Source organism: Mesoplodon mirus (genome assembly GCF_964341445.2).
Source record: "Mesoplodon mirus genome assembly, chromosome: 14".
Taxonomy (NCBI): Eukaryota; Metazoa; Chordata; class Mammalia; order Artiodactyla; family Ziphiidae; genus Mesoplodon; species Mesoplodon mirus.
Genome location: NC_138990.1, coordinates 16,351,234 through 16,371,334, shown reverse-complemented (window position 1 = coordinate 16,371,334; position 20,101 = coordinate 16,351,234). Strand labels below are relative to the sequence as shown.

The 20,101-nt window shown below is 38.6% G+C and overlaps 1 protein-coding gene across 2 annotated transcripts in view; it reads left to right on the top strand.

The window, feature by feature from the left end:
• The window catches only part of MGAT4A (alpha-1,3-mannosyl-glycoprotein 4-beta-N-acetylglucosaminyltransferase A), a 111,203-nt gene that overhangs the window by 90,668 nt on the left and 434 nt on the right, over window positions 1-20,101 (top strand). For both annotated transcript variants that reach the window (XM_082643271.1, XM_082643272.1), the window contains 7 exons: window positions 4,750-4,864; window positions 5,983-6,113; window positions 9,609-9,716; window positions 9,832-10,025; window positions 11,854-11,932; window positions 12,608-12,674; window positions 19,862-19,974. In XM_082643271.1, the coding sequence (XP_082499397.1) occupies window positions 4,750-4,864; window positions 5,983-6,113; window positions 9,609-9,716; window positions 9,832-10,025; window positions 11,854-11,932; window positions 12,608-12,674; window positions 19,862-19,974 (807 nt within the window). The remainder of the gene's footprint in view (window positions 1-4,749; window positions 4,865-5,982; window positions 6,114-9,608; window positions 9,717-9,831; window positions 10,026-11,853; window positions 11,933-12,607; window positions 12,675-19,861; window positions 19,975-20,101) is intronic.

Below are 20,101 nucleotides of genomic sequence, written 5' to 3'. Positions count from 1 at the left end.
TTAGAGTGTTGTTATGAACTCATGGATTTTTAAAAGGAGATATGGTTTGCCTCAATCTTTGCAAGCATTATTCATATTGATGCTTGTATTGGCCCATCATAAGCCAGTGGGAATCTCTTCAAATTGGCTCTTCTATTCTTTTCATGTAAGTCCAGTAATCTTTGATCATTTCCTTGCTGACTGGCACATCCTGAACATTTCCTATCTCAGATCTAGAACCAGCCATTTCTCTAGGGAGCCCTGTTCTTTTTAGAGGTATATGGTTTTCAGGACCACAGTCTCTGTGCTTGAGATGCTTATTGCTGTTGTGTCTTTGCTTCTAGGTGTTTTTTGTTTTTTGTTTTTTGTTTTGCGGTACGTGGGCCTCTCACTGTTGTGGCCTCTCCCATTGCAGAGCACAGGCTCCGGACGTGCAGGCTCAGCGGCCATGGCTCACGGGCCCAGCCACTCCGTGTCATGTGGGATCCTCCCAGACTGGGGCACGAACCCGTGTCCCCTGCATCAGCAGGCGGACTCTCAACCACTGCGCCACCAGGGAAGCCCGCTTCTAGGTGTTTTAATAAGGAAAAGAACATTTTATTTCTCAGAAGAAAAAAAATTGCATTTATATTGATAGTCCCAATTCAAGTGTAAGATTATAGTAGTTTTATTTAACTTTTTTGAATTTTACATATATTTCTTTTCTCTTACATTGAAAGTCTTGGTTTTAGTAAAAATTAAATAACATAATTCTTTTATTCTATAGTATACCTAGAATGGTTTCAAAATAACAATACCAGTATCACTGCTAACCATTAGACTCCTAAATGCAATTAAAATTTTTTCGTCCTTTTTTCCTCCCTAAGAGTATATCCTGATATGGATATATAGTCAAAATTCCGTGTTTGACAGTCACTCGACAAAATTCTTCATACTGTGTGACCACACTGACAACCTGATATGAAACTAGGTTCATTTGTTTCCATTTATATTCAGTTTTTAGGATGTTTTTTCCTTTTTAGTTGTAAAAAACATAACATTCCCAAATCAAAAGTTATATAAAATAAGATATATTTACAGAAGTCTCCTTTTTATCCCCGTGTTTTCTCCCTCTCCCATGGGTAACCACCATTAGTTTTTGGCTTCTCCTTGTACATTTAAAAAATTGGAGCAAAAAAGTAAATATAATATTCCACCTCTTTCAGATACTACAGTTGCATACTTCAAAAGCAATATTTTACAACTTGTATTTTAACTTCTCTCTATAAACTAGCGACTACTAATGGGATATATGTTAGATTTTTCAAAAAGTGACTCTTGCCATGATAAAACATTGATGTCAGAGAAGCACATATGTTTACTAAAAGACCTGTACGTGCAGGTTCATAGCAGCTTCATTCATAATAGCAAACCCTGGAAACAACCCATATATTCTTCAGCAGGTGACTGGTTAAACTGTGGTGCATTCGTACCGTGGAGTACCAAATAATGAAAAGACATGAACTATGATACATGACATCTTAGATCTCAGGGGAATTATGCTCAGTTTAAAAAGCCAGTCTTTATATAGCATTCTTTTTTAAATTAATTAACTAATTAATTAATTTTATTTTTGGCTGCATTGGGTCTTCATTGCTGCGTTTGGGCCTTCTCTAGTTGCCGCGAGCGGGGGCTACTCTTCATTGCGGTGTGTAGGCTTCTCATTGCGGTGGCTTCTCTTGTTGCGGAGCACGGGCTCTAGGTGTGCGGGCTTCAGTAGTTGTGGCTCGTGGGCTCTAGGCCTGCGGGCTTTAGTAGTTGTGGCTCGTGGGCTCTAGAGCGCGTGGGCTCAGCAGTTGTGGTGCACGAGCTTAGTTGCTCCGCGGCATATGGGATGTTCCCGGACCATGGATCGAACCTGTGTCCCCTGCATTGGCAGGCAGATTCCTAACCACTGCGCCACCAGGGAGGTCCCTATATAGCATTCTTGAAATGACAAAATTATGGAGATGGAGAACACTCTTGGTTACCAGAGGCTAAAAGTAGGGAGAGGAGGGAGGTGGCTGAGGATGTAAAGGGTAGCATGAGAGTCCCTGTGACGGAACTGATCTGTGTCCTTGGTCTACTGGTGCTCCTGCACACGTACACGTGTTAAGATTGCATGGAGCTAAACACACAGACACACAACTACACACAACTGAGTGCGTGTGAAACTGGTGAGATTTGAATAATGTGGTTGAATTGTATCAGAGTCAGTTTCCTGGTAATGATATTGTGCGGTAATTATATTGGAGGATATATATTGGGGGTATGTTGGGTCTCTTATTTTTTATAGCTGCATATGAATCTACAGTTATCTTTAAAAGTTTTTTAAAAAGTGAAGTTGTTTGATGAGGTGTGAGAGTGGAACAAAGCAATTTTTCTAATTTAATATAAAAAATGAAAATTTTTGGTGGTAACCAAATTTAGTGTACTAAATTTTAAGTAGGCATTTAATTATTTCACCTACACTTCTGTATATTTAAATCAGTCCCAAGCTTGTTTTTGTTTTTTAAATTGGGGTATAGTTGCTTTACAATGTTGTGTTAATTTCTGCTATACAACGAAGTGAATCAACTATATGTGTACATATATTCCCTCCCTCTTGGATTCCCTCCCACACTCCCCCACCCCACCCATCCAGGTCACCACAGAGCACCGAGCTGAGCTCCCTGTGCTATACAGCAGGTTCCCACTAGCTATCTGTTTTACACATGGTGTATATGTCAATCCCGATCTCTCAGTTCATCCCCCCCCCGCTTCCCCCCACGTGTCCACACGTGTGTTCCCTACGTCTGCGTCTCTATTCCAAGCTTGTTTTTTAATCTACTTATTGGAAAAACTTGGAAGTACCTGGTATTGGGGGTCATCTTTCCTTGAGGCGTCCACAACCAATGTTTGCCTGTGAGTGTGGGCATCTCTTCTTTGGGAAAGCAAGGTTAGGTGCCAGCGGGGCTTTGTGCTTTGTCTGGTTTTCCCTCTGGCTTCCCTACAAGCTCTGAGGGTGTAAAACTTGTCTTTTCTCTTCACTGGTGGGTTCCCAGGGTTTAGTACTGTGTCTGGAACATAATCAAAGCTCAGTAAATATTGGGTGAGTCAAAATCGTACCTTTCCAAATATTGCTGCTGTTTCTTCACAGATAGGAAGAAAGCTTATAGGACTTAAACACATGAACAAATCTAAATACTAAAATAAGTGAAAATTACTTGCAGATAACTAGAAATGATAATGTGTCATTAAGAAAAGAGTTTTCTGGGCCTCCCTGGTGGCGCAGTGGTTGAGAGTCCGCCTGCCAATGCAGGGGATACGGGTTCGTGCCCCGGTCTGGGAGGATCCCATATGCCGCGGAGCGGCTGGGCCCGTGAGCCGTGGCCGCTGGGCCTGCGCGTCCGGAGCCTGTGCTCCGCAACGGGAGAGGCCACAACAGTGAGAGGCCCGCATACCAAAAAAAAAAAAAAAAAAAGTGAAAAAAAAAAAAAAAAAAAAAAAGAAAAGAGTTTTCTTATGATGTTAAAATCATCCATGGAAAAGAATATTAAAAATAATGTGTATATGTAAAAAAAATCATCTTATGACTAAAATTTTATGAAGGGAGATTTGGGGAGGAAGTCTTTGCAGATACTCATGATCCCTGGTCTCTGTCGACTCCCTGTTGAACTGGTAAACATTCCAGTAACACACGTGGTGATGGCAGAGCACATGCAGTTAACTGGCACTCTTAGTTGCTACAGCTTCTTAAGTATTTTGAAGATACCTTTTAAAATATAAAAAGAGAACTTTTAGGAACCCATCCTGCAGAAATGAATAGCACTGATATGAAGTGTAAGCATTGTTTGCATTGACAAAGAATGAGAAACAACCTGGGTGTCTGCCTGCGAGCAGGTGAATGATTTGTCCATCAATCCCAGGGAATAGTATGAATCTGCTAGAGAGAATGCTTTAAATACATACTTTTTAACCTGGAAAGATATTCATGATATATTAAGAGAAAAAAGCCAGTTTCATAATGTGATCCCTTTTTAATAAAAACATAAAGGTGGCAGGAACCTTAAGGTAGGTATGGATCTACCTGTGCTGCATGCCCATATTGAAGGTGTCCAGTGGGTGCACTACCCAACCTTGAACATTGGTCACTTCTGCTAGCAGGGTGGAGGGCAGAGAAGGAGAGCTGCTAGCTTTTTTCTTTTTTTGACTTGTCACATGTATTATGTAAAAAGCAAAAAAAAAAAAAAAGAAAAAATTAAAAGGCCTATAAAATTCTTTTCCTTTGAAAAGAAAACAGGGTAATGTGAAATCATGTTGGGAGCCATAAAAGGACCCAAAGGAGTGGAGTGGTTTTGTTATTTCCCATGGTAAGGGAGTGGTTTTGTTGACTTGCTATGTGCATCTGCCATTTTATTTTCCTTGCTTTCTTTTAATAAAATTTATTTTTATTTTAGTTATTTTTTATAATTTTTCCTTTTTTAAAATCATTATTATTATTATATATTTTTTGGCCACACCACGTGGCATGTGGGATCTTCCCTGACCAGGGATGTAACCCGTGCCCCCTGCATTGGGAGCGTGGAGTCTTAACCACTGGAATGCTAGGAAAGTCCTAAAATTTATTTTTTATATTTTCATCATTTTTGACCATTGTTTCCTTGATTGTCATTATAAAAGTGTGCTTGAGTTTTTCCATAGTAAAGAATGTCCTCTTTAAATCTTCCTTCTCTTTCTGGTTTATTAATATGATTGTTCAACTTTCTTTAGCTTGAAGATGATATTATTGTCAAACAGAACTACTTTAACACCATAAAAAATTTTGCACTTCAACTTTCTTCTGAGGAATGGATGATACTTGAGTTCTCCCAGCTGGGCTTCATTGGTAAGAAAAGTTTTAGATTTATTTACTTTTCAGAAAGAACTGTGACTTAGAATCTTAGACTATTTTTTTTTTAACCTTAAAGTTGTCTTTTTCCTCTGGAAATGGATTGCTTTTGAGAAAATTTAATTTCGGTAAACTTCTGTGTATAAAATGTTGAAAGTCAACCCAAAATAGTATTTGGAGAGTTCTAAGATGGTAATATTTACTCTGGAGTTCTGCAAGGCAGCCCTGCTGGCTTTTCATGTCCACAGAGAGCCAGCCACTGTCCTGGGGAGCACGTCTGGTTCCTTCTTCTCAGACACTTCGAGTTCCTGTTTTAAAGCCCAGAGCTCTTGCAAGATTGGGTTTCTTTTAAGAAGAGTCCTGCACTAGTGGTTTTCTAATAGGAATTCCTGGTATTTGACATAGTACATAAAGTTCTTGTTCAGTCATTAATTTGTATTCATGTGTTGCTTTCATGGACTAGTAAGGGTACTTATTTTTAAAGTTTTTTTTCATTAACATTCCTAAAGTATCCAACTAAAGAGAATATGTTTAAAGTTGAAGGTTGAAGGAAATTTATAGATCTTAAAAAACACCCCAGAGAGTAACATTTCACTTCTTCTAATGCTTTAAATCTGTAAGTATTAGAGGCTGGGGCTTTGATCTTGTTGATCATTTATCTGAAAACTTAATTTAAGACTCAAAAAACATCTTTATTTGTGAAGGTTTCGGTGAAGACAAAATCAGGACTCCTTGTTTTTTGCTTTTATTGATTTAGTTAAATTTTTTTTTTTTACTTAAACCTCTTAAGTTCCTTTTTTATGGGAAGAATTTTAATAAGACATGAAGGAAAAATCTCCAGCTTGCTTCTTGAATCCTTTGTGCTAGTGGTTGTATGATAGATTTTGTAATGGAGAAAGTTAGGGGTTCAGTACCTTCTTCTGTTTATACTCAGGTGACAACTAGACTTAGCTAAAGCAAGTTGGTTTTTGATAAGACAGGTGGGGAAATTGTTGACAGTGATTTATAGCTGAAAGCACAAGCTTTAGTGTATTTGTTGTACGGATTTCACTCATTTAAGCTATTTTGATGCTTGGCTTCTTTATTATAGTTACTGATTGGGAATATCTTTCCAGGTAAAATGTTTCAAGCGCCAGACCTCACTCTAATTGTGGAATTCATATTTATGTTCTATAAAGAGAAACCCATTGATTGGCTCTTGGACCATATTCTGTGGGTGAAAGTCTGCAACCCTGAAAAAGATGCAGTAAGTTAATTTCTTATGCGAGTGGAAGAGGCTTCTTTTATGTTTTTAGTGAAAGTGATGACTCTTAGGGAATCAGATGTTGTAAACGAACAGTTAAAAAGGTAGCATGGACATATATACACTACCAAACGTAAGGTAGATAGATAGTGGGAAGCAGCCGCAGAGCACAGGGAGATCAGCTCGGTGCTTTGTGACCGCCTGGAGGGGTGGGATGGGGAGGGTGGGAGGGAGGGAGATGCATGAGGGAAGGGATGTGGGAACATATGTATATGTATGACTGATTCACTTTGTTATAAAGCAGAAACTAATTAAAAAAAATTAAAAGAAAAGAAAAGAAACTCATGCAATGAGGAAATTTGAAAAAAAAAAAAAAAGGTAGCTGAAAGAAAACAGTGTTTCCACTTACCAGTGTAAGTGCTTGCCTTCTTTCTAGAACTACAAGAAGTTCCTGTTCTGGAGGGACTTTTAAGTCAGTGAAGCGCACCTTTCTTTAAATTGCTGATGAATGTTTATTGTGTCTTGAGGCTCTGGTGTTTCCTTGCTGTTGGCCGTATCCGTCCTGTGTGTGGGGGGAGTTGTTTTGGTTTTCTTCACATCCTCTGTCAGCTTTCTTTTTTCAAATACTTTGGGTACAATATCGGACCCCAGCACACCTGGATATAAGCAATAGAATGGAGGTCATATTTTATACCAAAACAATGACAAGTCAAAAGTGTACCTTTTTGTATTGTGTTACTTTTAAGAAGCTAGTGATATGCTGACCTTTGGGATGTTGGTGACAGGTAAGTAAGTGAACAATGACTTTTGCTTGGACTATTCAAATATTAAGTTATCTCCATTGAAATCTTATTGTAGAAAGTAAATATGTTTTTCTTATCTAATTTGAATTGTATCTCTGGAAAAATTTTTTAATTATTGGCTATAAGCATAAATAAAATATGAATACACATTGTTAAAAATGAATGAGTCACTTTGATATGTAATAACAAGGAAATCTTTATTATAAGCATATGTCATTATAGTGTTGACTTATTCTCACAAATAAACATTTAATTTGATTTCATGACTTTATATTCCCTAGAACAGTTTGATCATCCTATCTGCCAGTTAGTTTTTGGGACACCCTCTTCAGGTGTCCGTAAGCTATTGCTTTCTCTCTCTTTTAAAAATAACCACTTTCTTAGAGCAAATCACGGTGTGTAGCGAAATAGCAGAGTACCAGCTTTCCAACAATGACTGAACGTATAAATCGATAAGATCAACTCATTTTTATGATGTAAGCCCTTACCTGTATTTTCTTTGTGATTTACAGGAATTTTTATTGTAGGACACAGAACAATTCATGTCATCTTTACATTTGTACAACACACTTGCCTTTAATTGGTCCTGTGCAGTTTTATCTCATATGGTGGTTAGGTTCTTAAGTGAGCTTGTGAGGTGAAAATCTCTGAAAGTAAAAATTAAAACCATGAAGATACATTCTTTCACCCTTCTTTCTATGGCCTGTAATGTTTCAGCTGCTTCCACTAGGATGTCACAGAAGCTGTCACCACATACTTGCTGGCCCCAGGATCACATCCCTTTGACAGTGGTCTAGGAGACCCTTCCATTCACACTTATTTCACTGAGCATAATACCCTCAAGGTTCATCCATGTTGTTGCAAATGGAAAGATTTCATCTTTTATATGTTTGAGTAGTATTCCTGTGTGTGTGTGTGTGTGTGTGTGTATGTATGTGTATACACAGCACATCTTTATCCATTCATCCGTTGATGGGCACTTAGGTTGTTTCCATATCGTGGCTCTTGTAAATAATGTTGTGATGAACACGGGTGCATGTGTCTTTTCTGATTAGCGTTTTCGTGTTCTTTGGATACATACCCAGAAGTGGGATTGCTGGGTCATATGGTACTTCCTGGTTTTTTGAGGAATCTCCATACTGGTTTCCACAGTGGCTGTACCAGTTTACATTCCCACCAGTAGTACCGAGCAAAAACAAACACGTAGTTACAAGGACAGGGTAGTGGTTACCAGACGGGACGGGGCAGGGGCTGAGTGGAGGGGTGAAACGGGTAAAGGGGGTCAACTGTATGGTGATGGATGGAAACTGACTTGGTGGTGAGAACACTGTAGTGTATACAGAAGTAGAAGTATAATGTTGTGTATTTGAAACTTAGATAATGTTATAAACCAATGTTACTTTAAAAAAAAAAAAATTCACACATTCTTCCAAAGGTTTATGGACCCGCTTTGACTCTTCGGGCCCGAATGAATGTGTCCTTCCTTGCCTGTGTGTTGAGTGGCGGGCTCGGTCTCAGGCACTGCTGCTTCTCCTCCTCCCTCGCCTCCACCATCCCACCTGCCCTCTCCTCGCTCCTCGCCCTTCCTCTCCCTCCCTTACCTTCCCTCTCCTTCCACTTGAGTGTTTTATTTGTGTAAATAAAATATAGTTTCATCTCTGCTCTCCTGTTAGCAATAATGCTAATGAAGTAAACCTCTTGAGAAAAATTAGGCATTTTAACACCCAGGAAATAATTGGAGGTCTTTCAAAGTGGAAATGTCTTATACATTTGTCTTTTTTTTTTTTTGCGGTATGTGGGCCTCTTACTATTGTGGCCTCTCCCGTTGCGGAGCACAGGCTCCGGACGCACAGGCTCCGTGGCCATGGCTCACGGGCCCAGCCGCTCCGCGGCATGTGGGATCTCCCCGGACCGGGGCACAAACCTGCGTCCCCTGCATCGGCAGGCGGACTCTCAACCACTGCGCCACCAGGGAAGCCCCCCATTTGTCTTTTTCAGTATGTTCTTGGCCCAAAACTTATAAAAGTCATTGAAAATGGAAAGGGTTTCTAAAAGCATGACAAGGTAGCCATGGCTGTCCTGAAGCACTGAACTAATGAATGCACGAGAGTCCTGCCAGGGCTGTAGGTCCCACACGCCATGATCACACGGGAGCAGGTTATAATCGAAAATCTGGGCCATGGGGTGCTTAGAGCTGAAACATAGGTGTCCCCCAACTGTGCTGAGGTGGATTTGTCTGTTTTGATGTTGTTTCCTTGCTTGTAGTCCACTTGCTGGCTCACATTTTCAAATTGCTTTCACGCAACAAAATGTGCTTTTTCTTATCTGCAAATTCTTTCATTATAGTATCCAATTAAAGGTATTTTGTGTATTTGAACCAAACCTCTAGAGTTTGTGCATTTTAACATTAAAAGTCAAATCTATATTGACCTATTTTGAAAGGTGGTTGAAATTAAATCCTTAACTCTTCCCTTGTAAGTGCTTATTTTTAATTTCCACATCGTGTCTGTTTATCAAGTAGGTAGCAAATCTATTAATGCCTCAAAGAGGACCCTAAAAAAAACACGACTTGGAATTATAAGATGAAGTTGGATTTTCTTTTCAATATTTACCCTTCTAAAGGGCTTCTCATCTTTCAGAGGAGGACAGGATTTCACTTTATAATGTAACACTAACATTCCCGTTTAATATTTAGAAACATTGTGATCGACAGAAAGCAAATCTGCGGATTCGCTTCAGACCTTCCCTTTTCCAACATGTTGGTCTGCATTCTTCACTAACAGGAAAAATTCAGAAACTCACGGTTGGTGATTTAATTTTATTTTTCTCATGCACAGACAATTTGTTATCTACTGTATAATCCTTGTTCTTCTTAAGTATAAATGAGCCGTATGTTGTTAATATGTCTTTCCTCCTAGGATAAAGATTACATGAAACCATTACTTCTTAAAATCCATGTAAACCCCCCTGCAGAGGTATCTACTTCTCTGAAGGTCTACCAAGGACATACACTGGAGAAAACTTATATGGGGGAGGATTTCTTCTGGGCTATAACTCCAGTAGCTGGAGACTACATCCTGTTTAAATTTGACAAGCCAGTCAATGTGGAAAGGTAGGTCATTATTGAAATATAATTTGGTCTTACAACTCAGACCTCTTATTCATAATGTGATTTATGACGGAATTTTTGGTGTATATAACACATGTGAGCAGTCAATGAGTCGTAAATGTTGGATTATAAAATACATTTTGTGTAACTCAGTAACAGTATGGGTATGTTGCTTACAGATATAATACCAGCATTTAGTATGTTCGATAAATTCTACTAGTATTTCTGAATGTATATTTAGTATAGGTTTTTAATACTTTTATGTAGAACTCTCCCTTAGAATCCCAAATTAGTTTTCACGTCCTTATCCTAGAATATCCCTTAAGATTTGACTGTGAGCTAGTGGACGGCCCAGCGATTTGGTTGACATGATAAATTTGACAGACCATGACTCTGCCTACTCAGGGCTTTTGCAAGTGCTGCAAGTCCAAGTGCGTTTAGGACACCATGGAGGAATTTAAAACCCTTTTCTGTGTTTCAGCATTTCTGTTCACTTTACAAAACTTGGGACTTTTTCTCCCCATGTTTTACTTAACAGTCACAATTCCTTCAATCTTTCCTCAGTTTGGGGTATGTTCCCCAGACTGTCTGTGGCATACTTCCATGTAATCCCCAGAATGTGATGTGATGTGTTCTCCTTTGAAGGCCATTTGGTTTTTAGAATCTGCCAAAAATAATTTGGAATAATTCTGTTTAGGGTGGTCAGAAACAATGCATAGCTACATGTAATGCTATTCATTTTCTTCTGTTACTCTAAACTGATTCTGAAGAGGAATTTAAGTGTAAACATGTTACAAGCAATGGGAAGATCACTGGCAAGACATGGTAGCATACTTTTGAGTAACATTTTGCACTTATATGAGTATAATATCAGCTTTGTTGTTATTTAATGTTCATCTTCATACTGTGTGGTGGAACTCTGCTCTGTGAGGTATTGTTCACCACGCTTGAGTCCTCACAGAATTAGAAATAGCACTCTTCTTTCGCCTCAACAAGAATAGCCTCAGACCACATTTATGGGTTTATTTTTAGGAAATAAAAATAATTCCATCAAAGAATCTGCTAAAGAGCCCATATATTCGAGATCAAACTTAGTAACAACAAATATATTTACAATAAACCTCTGTAAAATGATGTTTATAATGCCCCTACTGAGGGCACTTTTCTAGCGAAACACAATTCTTCTAAAACGACAGTATATATGAATTTTCTTGGAGTGCATGCACAGACCCACCCTTCCTAGGACAGAGAAAAGGGATCATTTGATTTTCACCATAACTTATTTGCTGAGAGGGGAAAAAGCAGAAGTTGTATTTATTAATACAGAAGTGAAGTGTTAGGAAAAATTCTCTGTGTAACATATGTATGTATTCTTTATACAAGAATTTTAAGGTGTGAAGAATGAGGGAAAAAATCATAACCCCAAGGATACCATTATGACCATATTGACACTTTTTTTTTTCTTGGTAACTGTGTGCACTTTCTACTTTGAGATCATGGTCTACATGTAATTTTATATCATATATTATCCAATATACTCTGTCATAAGTGATTCACAAGCATTTTAATGGCTGTATCAACAGCAACAAAACACTGTCATCTTTTTTTTTTTTTGTCAAGTACATTATTGTTATGCAGCAAACATGCCCCTCTGATAGAGGAGTTGTTGCATCCGCCTTAGGTTTTAATTTCCCTGCAACTATTCAGAACATATGATGTGCAGTCACTACAGACTTTAGCGTCGTCGACCTTATTCTGATGTAAGGCCCCCTTCTGAACCTTTGTCGAGGATAGTCTGACTATATTTTTATTTTTATGTTTGTCTTTTCAGTTATTTGTTCCATAGTGGCAACCAGGAACATCCAGGGGATATTCTGCTCAACACAACTGTAGACGTTTTGCCTTTGAAGGTATGACTACTTTTTTCCCCGAAATTTTCCTTGAGAACTAATATTAATAGACCTGATTTGAGGCTCTTCCTGTTTAAGAAAGAAATTCTCATGATGGCAGGACCTTAGTGGTGAGTAATACCAACTTCTTTTGGCAATATGGAACACCTGGTTTATTGTCCCGTTTGCCTTCATAGAAAGAGCTTTTATTTTGTTTCCTGTTGGAAAGTAACTTGGACATTTGTACTGGGAAAATAAATGAATCATTATTTTACTTTAATGTTTACTTGCTGTTTGTATTTTGAGTCCCAAAATACCATGCAGTTTTAATGCCTGTTGAATAATGTAGAAAGTTAATTTATTGGTCTCTAAGGAATGCTTAATTTCTTTCAAGTTAACACACAGTTCTTTACTTCTGTATATTTTTAATAGAAAACAGCATTCTATTAAATTGATTTAAACTGGAAATTAATTAAAATTAAAAATTTCTAGCCAACAGTATATTATATACAGATTGAGATGGAGCACTTATACTGATTGATAAACCTTTTAAGGTTCAAGACTGACATGGCATTTTCTCTTTTCAGAGATAGCTGTGCCACAGATGCCACTTTTATATTTATTAAGATATATTAATAACCTAGATTTGTTTTAAATAGAAGTAATTATTTATAAGATGTTTTTGTTCTATTTTAGAGTGAAGGTTTGGAAATCAGCAAAGAAACCAAAGACAAACGATTAGAAGATGGTTATTTCAGAATAGGTAATACCTACTTGAAACTAGTAAAATGTCCTTTACTTTTTTGGACTTAGTCCTGAAGTAATTTTAAGTTCTTTTCAGATATCAAGCAGCTTCAGGATTATAAATACCAGTGTACTCTTTTATTTGTTCTCTGTGTTCTAGTACATACTTTTATTATTACCTTGACCCAACTAGGGTTTCAGATCAAAGGTTCATTTCATGGTTCCTCTTTCTCTCTTCATCTGGTGCTTCACTGTTGTCACTGGTAGCTAATCCGCCTTCAGCTGCCTTCTGCAGTCTCGTCCTGGATGATCTTAGCTGGCTACTCTCATGATCCCAGCAGTATCCGTATGCCAGAGTCTGAGCCTTTAGCCCCGCCTCCCTCCTGAGCTTTAGATCTGTACTGAGATGCCAGCTGACAAACTACGTGGAGGCCACGTAGCCATCTACCCGGAGCGTCTGTAATATGGCCATTTCGTCATTGGTCACCATGGTTTGTGCTGTCACGATTCATCTAGCTGCCTGAGTCTAACCTTGGGAGACACTCTGAAACCCCGCACCCACCTTCCCTGTCCATTAGCATAAAATGTCTATTTGTGTCTGAATGTGCATTCACCCTACTGCAGCGATACTCGGCCTCTGTTTCCAAGCCAGTCCACCGAGCCGCCGTAGCTCCCTTGCCAAAACCTAAATGCTGTATTAACCTGGCTGAAAACCTTAATGACCTTCCGTGATCAGATTCCTTCGCTCCCACCCATTTTCGTATCTTGTTACTTTCCTCTTAACGCTTCATCTCTCCAGTCCTAAGACGTGTTCCTCTAATGCCCTGTGCTCCCAGCCGTGTCTCTGTCCACTTTCCCTGCCTGAAACGATGCATTGGTGTTTCTCCTCCTGATGAATGCTTTCTGATTCTTTATTAACAAGTTTAGCTGCCTTCTCCTTGGCTCTTCTTACCACAGCGCATGCTGCACCTGTTCTGTATAATCACGTTTCGTAGCTCAGTTCTGTGCGCTCACCGTGGAAGGGGGAGGGGGCTTTGTTGCTCAAGCATCTCCTGTGATTAACGTAGGACCTGTCCTTTGATGGACATCAACTCAGTGGATGATTATATATTTTCTTTTACTTAAATTAATGCTTCTCCTAGTGGTAGGCAGAAGAGATTATTGGGCAATTAATATTGTAGGTATACAGGACAGAGGCATTCTTATAACCCTCTCAAGCAGTTTTACGTTTGGTGAATGTCATTCAGTGTTTGCTACAAGGCTTGTACAATCACCCTGACTAATTTCTATATAGCTTAGTGGATAGATGAGTTTAATTATTTTCATATTTGGGTTATATTTTAGCCTACCCTAGAAATGTTCATAAGATTAGCTGCGTATACGAGACATTTATTAACCCTATTACCTATGAGTTATTAAATTTCTGAGAATGTTGTGTTCTAGGTTATGAAAGTAGCATAGGAAATAGAGACATTTATATGATTGCAGTAATTTGAAGATAATGACCATCTAAAACATCAACTCATACATATTTAGAACTGGAAGAGAACTAATGGGTGGTCAGACCTAGGACCTTGTATAACAAAAGTGTGCATCGAAAACGAAAGCAGCTGACTTTTTTCAAGTTCATATAAAAAATTCTGCTCCCTTAAGAAGTATGCTTTAGCTGAATGGCGTGTGAGGGGCTCTGCAGACCTTTTTCTAGTGAGACAACCATAACTGGTGAAAGGTAGTTTTTTAGAAAAGTACAGCAAATAGAGAAACATTAACTCGTAATGTCTGAATCTCAGTAACAGCATTAAGAGTCTGTGGCATTGGAGCCCTGACACGCTCATTACCCACGCTGGCCAAGCTCAGTGACTCGGAAGCTCTACTCTGCACGTCCAGCCAAAAACAGACTCCCTCTCCCACCAGCCCCCACTCCAGGGCTGCGGTATCTCACCAGGAAGGGCAGGCCACTAGCATCTGTCACCTCCCCAGCTCCCTGTTGTAGAAGCTCTGTTCCAGACATGAGCAGCTTAGAAATCTGAGGCTCCTTTCCTTGACCTAACTTCCATTCATCGGGCAAACCTTTGCTGCAGGCACGGCAGGGTGAGAGTCCTTGGCCCCGATCACCTCCCCCAGCCCACTGGTCCCCGCACACTGGGAGAGGTCAGCCAGGACACGAAGGGCTACTGCTACAACCCAGTGCTCTGCTTGTAAAGCAGGGGTGTCACCTTAGCAGGGAGGTGGGCTGCTGTCCCTGCCAGGGGTCCTGAGCAGTGGTGCAGAGATTTTCTCCAGGGGAGAGGCAGGCCATCAGAGAGCTCTGTAGCGCACCCTAAGGGGACTGCCTTACTTGAAACAGAACTTGGGGAAGTTCAAGCCCAAGGGCACTGTGGAATATGATGGAGATTTTGGTGGTAAACAGTTAGGAGGAGACTGGTTGCTACATTCAAGCTAAACTGTAGCCCATCGAGAAGTTTGACAGAGAGAACCAGAGAAAGAGGTAGCTAATAAGAGCCCTCTGGGTGGGACAAGCCACAAAGACGGGCGCTACAAAGGGGCCTGGATTCAATAGGATCAGACTGTGCAGCAACTTACGCCCAGAGGCATTGTGGGAAACAGTAGACAACCAGCTGGCAACTCGTAGAGACCTGATGCGTGAAGGTGGGGTTGGCTGGATGGGTGTGGCATGGTAACTAAGGACAGTCCTGTGAAAGAAATACCAGATTTATTGGTAGGTTAGAATTATGAGATAGCAGAAGAAGAGCCTTTCACAGAGAAACACTGGAAGAAGGAATGGAGCACCGTCTGGGTAGCAGAAGGGCGTCCACAGAGGGCATGACCTTGGAAGTCCCTCCTAATGCCAGGGTTTGGGGATTCCAGTCACTCTTCAGTCATTTCCTCCTTCATTTTCCCCTTCTTTTTTATCTTATAATGCTTACCTACCAGACCATTGGGTTAAGGACAAAAGTGAAATTTGTTGTTTGGAAAGTTAATACATGTACATGGTACCAAATACAAATTTAAGAGGGTAAACTTGTCTCCTTCCCTCTTCTTTCCCCCTCTACCCGGTGCTTCCCAGAGGCAATTGCTATAATGGTTTGTATTCTTCCAGAAGTATCTATTCATAAATAAAAATATTTGAGTGTATTCTTCGAAAACACACAATCACACATAAATGGTAACATACTCTACAACCTTGTTCTACATCTTGTTTTTTCACTGGACAAGATACATATATGCATATGGAAGAGGAACATTTTTTAAAAATTGTAAATATTTCAGATGCACAAAAAGATGCAACTAATAATGTAATGAATATCAGTGTACACAGCTCAAGACTTGCCAGTTCAGTTGCTCTTCCCTAATTATCTTCTTTCCCACCCACCCAGGGGTAGCTACTATCCTAAATTTTGTGGTTACCATTTCCATATATGCTTTTACTACATATGTGTGATATATCCCTGCTTGTTTTGAAATTTGTTATGAATGATGACATTCTGTAGTCTAGTTTGCTTTTTTCTCTCACCATTGTGATATTCAGCCATGTGGATGTGTGTATCTATGGCTCATTCATTTTCATTGCTGTATAGATCTCCATGGATGAATATATTACTGTCCTGTTTGGTCACAAAGTGTGTTTCCATCTTTTTGCTGGCCTGAACACTTAGGCACATGTATGAGAGTTTCTCTACAGTGTATTCTTAGGAATGGAAGTAAGTCACAACTGCAGTATCTACAACTTTACTTCGTTCTTTCTATTCTTTCTTCAGTCTTTTGATGGGCTGCCTAATATGCCCTTGTATTAGCATATTGTAATTAAATTAGCCAGCCTCCTAATCATGGGCACTTAGATTGTTCACAATTTTTGCTGCAGTCTATATACGCTTTTTACACATGTGAGAGTATATCCGCAGCATAAAATTGCTGGGTGAGAGTGTTTTAATGAGGCCAGTTATATAATTTGCTAATTATTTTTCTAATTAAATGAGCTCATCAGGTGACAGATTCAGGTACATTATAAGTTAAAATGTTTCAAGTTCCACAGCATTTTTCAGCCCTGAATTCCCTTCCTAACTCAATATAAATAATACTTTTTTTGTAGCATACATTCCCTACCCCAGTCCAGTGCCAAATAAGGACATACTTTTATGAAATAAGTATTAATTTTTTTAATAAAAACATTACTTTGGCAGTTCATAAGTTGAATATTTCCTGTACAAATGAAAATGAACTTTCTCCAGTATGGTTTTTCAATTTGAATGTATCTTATCTTACTATGAGCCTAGTCAATATATTTTAAGACTCTAGAATTGACACATAATTTAACAGTTAGCTAACGACAGCCCATGGGCCAAATGTGGCCCACTGCTTGTTTTCTAATAGCCCGTGAGTGAAGAATGTAGAATTTTTTTTCATTGTTTATTTTCATTTTTGAATGGTTGAAAAAATAAAAAGAATAGTAATATATTGTGACATGTAAAGACTAGAAAATATTCAGATTTCAGTGTCCATGAATAGAATTTCTTTGAACACAGCTGTGCTCATTTGTTTATGTGTTGTCTGTGTACTTTTATGCTACAACAGCAGAGATAAGTGAGCAGTTGCAAAAGAGATGGCGGTGGTGCCCTCAGTGCTTTGGATTGCTGCTCAGTGCACTACAAATAGCTTTGATGCGTGATAATTTGACAGTGTTTAAAGTGCCACACACATAACTCTACTGTGACATTTTAAAAAAATCACCAGTGATTATCCTTCATGTCAGAACAGGAAAAGTGGACTTTGGATGCTGTGCTGTTTAACACAGTGGAATGTGGGTTGTGTTACAAAACTAGATGGCAGGTTATGTGGTTATTATGTAGTGACACAAGAGCTGTGCTAAAGAGTACATTACCACTACTAAGCACTCACAACAATATCCCCAACTCACAGGAAAGCAATGGTCAGAAAAATTAGAAGATTTAAAATATGATATCTCATCACTGAGAATTTCTTCACAAAAATAAAAGATTCAAATGACACTGTAACCAAAGTGAGTTTCACACTGGCTCATGCGTTAGCCAAGCAAGAAAACCATTTACCAATGATGAGTTAATTAAATCATGTTTAACTACAGCAGATACGTGTGCCCAGAAAATAAACTCATTTCGGACCATTAGGCTTTCAGCAATAACTATTGCTTGAGGAGTTGGGGACTTTGGGAACCATATCAGTAGTCAAAAAGCAATGCAAATTATTTGAGCAGTTTTCTTTGGCTCTTGGTGAGTTGACAGATATTACTGATACTGCCTAGTTGTTATTTGGAGTCAATGCCAGGTTTGAAGTAACTGAAGAATTGGTCTCTGTGAATAGTCTGTAGAGAACAAGTACAGGCAAGAATGTTTTCAAGCCAGTTGAGAAAACACAAAGTTCATACAAACTGAAGTGGAATCTGCTAGGATGTTTTACAATGAATGGTGGTGAATATATGTGTGGAGGAGAAGAAGGCTTAGATGGACAGATTTACAAAGCTTGCAACAACGTAAGGTGTTTAAAGCCTATGGTTATGTTATTATTCATCAGCAGGTGCTTTACAGAGAGTATTTGAGTCTGTCGTATACCATTAATTTATTGAACCAGTAGTGTTGCCAGTGAACTTTACTCTCATCGACTTCATCAACATCAGTTCTGTGAATTTTTGTCAGAAATAAGAACTGAATAACCTGACTTGCCCTGCCACACAGCAGTTCTGGGGCTTAGCAGTGATAAAATTTTATTGTGGTTTGTTTTTTGTTTGGTTTTGTTTTGTTTTAGCTCTGAAATAAGATTGAAAATTTTCCAAGTGAAAACTGCCCTCAACCACTATTATCTCTTTGGGAATTAGTTTTTTGCTTCAGACTTGATAATGTTTCTTAATTCAACCTAAAAGTACAAGACAAAGCAGTGCTTATGTGCAAAACTTATATTGCATTCAGGTCACTTTGATGACTATTAACGTTATTTGAACTGCAAGTAATAATATCAAGCTAATTGAGGAGCTTCCCCCAACCTTTGATTGAAAGTGATTCATCCGCAATGTAATGATGAGGCAGATATCAAAGAGAAGAATCTAATAGAATTTTACACAGATACCTTCCAAGTCATGGACATGCTCCATTAAAGTCATGTGCTTGTGGATTAATAACAATATTTGCAGTATCTAGGCTGTGTGAAAGGAAGCATTCAAGATAAAATATATCAAATGTCATTATAGATCCACATTAACAGATGAACATTTGCAATCGATTTCGATGATAAGGAACACTAACTTTGAACCAGTTAATTTAAGTATTATCCCCCCATAAGGAATTACATGCTCCTTAGTATTAGCAGAAAAAAAAACCTTTGTTACTACATTTTGAATTTCATCAATAAAAATTTTGTGAAAATTAGTTTTCTCTTTTTCTATACAAGTACCTGGATGATATTCTCAGATGCCCTCTTGACCCACAAATCCCCAAATATTTACTATCTGCCCTTTTTAGGAAGTTTGCCGATCCCTGGCTTAGAGCAGTGTGGCTCAGAACAAACCATTTTCCTGTCACTTTTTCAGTAGCATTTTTGTTTTGTTTTCTTGCTGTTTGCTCACAGCAAGAAAAATTGAGTACTGAGCATGTTATCTTCTATAGAACTTCTTGGTCCTTATCCTTACAGGAGAGCTTTTTGAGCTTATCATTTATAATGGAGTTTTATGTTGGAACTCCCTTGAGGAGGTATCACCTTTTAGTTCCATCTAGATGTGACCTTGGAAACTGCTCAAGGCCAACCGTTGTGAATCTAAGCACTGAAATTTGTTACTACTGACTTAATCCTCAAAGTGGTCAGACTGAAAGATGGTACAGAGTATATTTTGTAAGGTTTGTGTAAGTCACATTTTGCTAAAAACTTGTGTGTTAGTCGAAGTAAGAACAAATACATTTGTTTTTTTTTAATTTGCAATAAGAAAATATATAGCTCTGCCTCTTTAAATAGGTTGCTTTTTTTTTTAAATAGGTTGCTTCTAATGTTTTTAAGCATATATTACTTCATGAAACATTTAAAAGTTGAATAAAGGTAAAAAGAAGGAAAAAAATTCACCCATGCTCTTTGTGTAAAAACATCCACTAGAAATATTTTGGTGTTTTCCTTCCCTGCTTTAAGTCAGTGATAATTTATGTGTGCTTGTTTCAGTCTACCCAATGAATGTTGATTTTTACTTTGAAGGGAAGTTTGAGAATGGTGTTGCAGAAGGAATGGTGGATCCCAACCTAAACCCCATCTCAGCATTCCGACTTTCAGTTATTCAGAATTCTGCTGTTTGGGCCATTCTTAATGAGGTAAGACCATATATTAAATCAGTGAAACTGCTTAGATTCTACATTTTTTACAGCATTTGGATTTCATAATTAAGACCTTTTTGGAATTGAAAATTGCCATTTCATGCTGTTCACTATCTTGTATTTC